The sequence below is a fragment of the Hippocampus bargibanti genome, linkage group LG04 (assembly GCF_051943395.1).
Source record: "Hippocampus bargibanti isolate YZ-2025 linkage group LG04, ASM5194339v1, whole genome shotgun sequence".
In the NCBI taxonomy this organism is placed as follows: Eukaryota; Metazoa; Chordata; class Actinopteri; order Syngnathiformes; family Syngnathidae; genus Hippocampus; species Hippocampus bargibanti.
Genome location: NC_142737.1, coordinates 1,062,501 through 1,065,000, shown reverse-complemented (window position 1 = coordinate 1,065,000; position 2,500 = coordinate 1,062,501). Strand labels below are relative to the sequence as shown.

The window sequence follows — 2,500 nt, the reverse complement described above, 5'->3', positions numbered from 1 at the left end:
GATTCCGACACGGATGACCGTTCTGGAATCAACGAGCGGAAGTAGCGAGCGTGAGCGGCCATTTTGAGGGTGTGGCCTAGGCGGACACGCCCCCCCCCCCCCCACGCCAACCTGTACAAAGACGTCGCTCTGACACAGAGACGACGAGCCGTTGCAGAACTCGGGGAGGTCGCACTCGTCCGTGCCAGTTCGGCAAACGGTGCCGCCGGGCTGGAACTGCACATGAGGGTAAAAGTTTTCAGACGGGACCCATCGACCCCCCCCCCCCCCCCCCCCCCCCCATTGCCCCGTGTCATTCGTGGCGGCCATATTTTCTACTTTTTTCGTACCCGACAGTTGGAGCAACACTCGCCGGTGGCGCATTCGGCTCCCGCTTTCAGTCTGCAGGTCTTAAACTCGCAGCAGGGGGCGCTCTCGCACTCCTGTCAATAATAATAATAATAATAATAATATATCCAGTATATATACAGGTAACATCCGAGTCGCGACCGGGTTTCGTTCCGACAAAACGGTTGTAAGTCAAACAGTTGTAAGTCGAGATCCATTCAAAATGGCCGATGTGATGTTTACACTACCGGATAGTATACAATGTCAATCAGTTGTTTTTATGCAACGTTTTCTATTGTATGCTATTATATAGCAAATATATCGCGAATAGATAGCAAATATATCGCTAATAGATAGCAAATAAATCAGCAGTGGCAGCCACACGCACCAGCGTTCACTCAAAGCGGAAGTCATTCAAATAGATAGAAAGCTAGCTAGCTAGCTAGATAGATAGATAGATAGATAGATAGATAGATAGATAGATAGATAGATAGATAGATAGATAGATAGATAGATAGATAGATAGATAGCTAGCAAATAAATCAGCAGCGGCAGCCACATGCGCCAGCGTTCACTTAACTTGGAAGTAACTCAAATAGATAGAAAGCTAGCGAGCTAATAGCTAGATAGCTATTTAGCTATTAGCTAGATAGCTAATATGTATCTAGCTAGTCAGCTAGGTAGACAGATAGATAGCTAATAGATAGCAAATAGATCAGCAGCGGCAGCCACACGCTCCAGCGGTCACTCAATCTGGAAGTAACTGTAATAGATAGAAAGCTAGCTAGCTAATAGCTAGATAGATAGCTATATAGCTAATAGCTAGATAGCCAGTTAGATAGGTAGACAGATAGATATCAAATAGATGGCAAATAAATCAGCAGCCACACGCACCAGCATTCACTCAACCCGGAAGTAATTCAAATAGATAGAAAGCTAGCTAGCCACTGGGGGGCTAGATAGATAGCTCGATAGCTAGACAAACGCGCCAGCGACCTTCTGCGACCCGCAGTCGCACTCCTCCCCGAAGTCAAGCAGGCCGTTTCCGCAGTAGGGGGCGCTGTAGGCCTCGTCGGGCCGCGGCACGTTGAGGAGACACGAGCCGCCCGTGTGCAGCAGCATCTTCTCAAAGTCGTCGGCGCTGCAGCTGCTGAAGTTTCGGGAACCTCTGATGACCAAACGGCTGACGTTTGGTCATCAGAGCGACGGAACCGCGTCCGCGTCCGCGTTTGCGTTGCTTACGTGGCGCCGGAGTTCATGATGCAGGCTTGCGTGGGGCACGCGCAGGCCCGGCTGTCGTCGTGGTTCATGCCGAGGTTGTGACCCAACTCGTGGGCCACGATGGAGGCGAACGCAAACACGTTGTTGTTGGTCAACTGCAAAACACATTGTTACCGACAAATGCGTGCGTACTCTGTGTATATATATATACACACACACACACACACATACATACATACATACATACATGCATACATACATACATACACACTGTATATATATATATTAAATACTGTGTATATAGGTAACATCCGAGTTATGACCGGCGCGATTTACGACCACCTGTACTTACGACCACAACCCTTTTTATTTTTTTTAAATTATAACAACACGCAAGCAGCCGGCAACGCGTACTACAATTTTGGCCAGCCAGCATGTCACACCCTCGCACAGCAATCTATTGCGTGACTACACTCAATACAGATACCGTCTTGGCAACATCTCCACGTCAGAGTGCGTGTCGGGCGACCTCTTCTGGCCGTTAGCAGGGAGAGCGATTATTTCAATAGCTGTATTCTTTACGTGTGTTTTCTTGAACCCATATATACAATCTAAATATAAAATAAAAATCGATAATATGAAATATATAACGCTAAAAATGACACTAAAAGTTAAATATAACATTTATAAATGAACTGTGCAGTAAACATTAATCAAACATTTATCAGTAAGCAGTTTTGTATACATTACAGGTAGTTATACAGTAATAAAAATCGATTATGCGAAATATAAAATGATAAAAATGACACTAAAAGTTATAAAATGTATAAATGAAGTGTAAACAGTTTGATATATAATAGTATTCAAATAGAAAACAACAGATTGACGTTGTATACGATCCTGTCGTGTGAACGGCACGTCGGCCATTTTGAATGGATTTCGACTTACGACC

The 2,500-nt window shown here is 45.2% G+C and overlaps 1 protein-coding gene across 2 annotated transcripts in view; it reads right to left on the bottom strand.

Annotated features, from left to right (window-relative positions):
- LOC148898635 (disintegrin and metalloproteinase domain-containing protein 9-like) overlaps positions 1-2,500 on the bottom strand; it is a 16,783-nt gene that overhangs the window by 5,844 nt on the left and 8,439 nt on the right. For both annotated transcript variants that reach the window (XM_088993430.1, XM_088993431.1), the window contains exons 11-15: positions 1,570-1,703; positions 1,324-1,495; positions 330-422; positions 112-216; positions 1-22 (exon numbers count right to left, since the gene is read on the bottom strand). The exon at positions 1-22 is cut by the window's left edge and continues 69 nt beyond it. In XM_088993430.1, coding sequence (XP_088849556.1) covers positions 1-22; positions 112-216; positions 330-422; positions 1,324-1,495; positions 1,570-1,703 — 526 coding nt within the window. The remainder of the gene's footprint in view (positions 23-111; positions 217-329; positions 423-1,323; positions 1,496-1,569; positions 1,704-2,500) is intronic.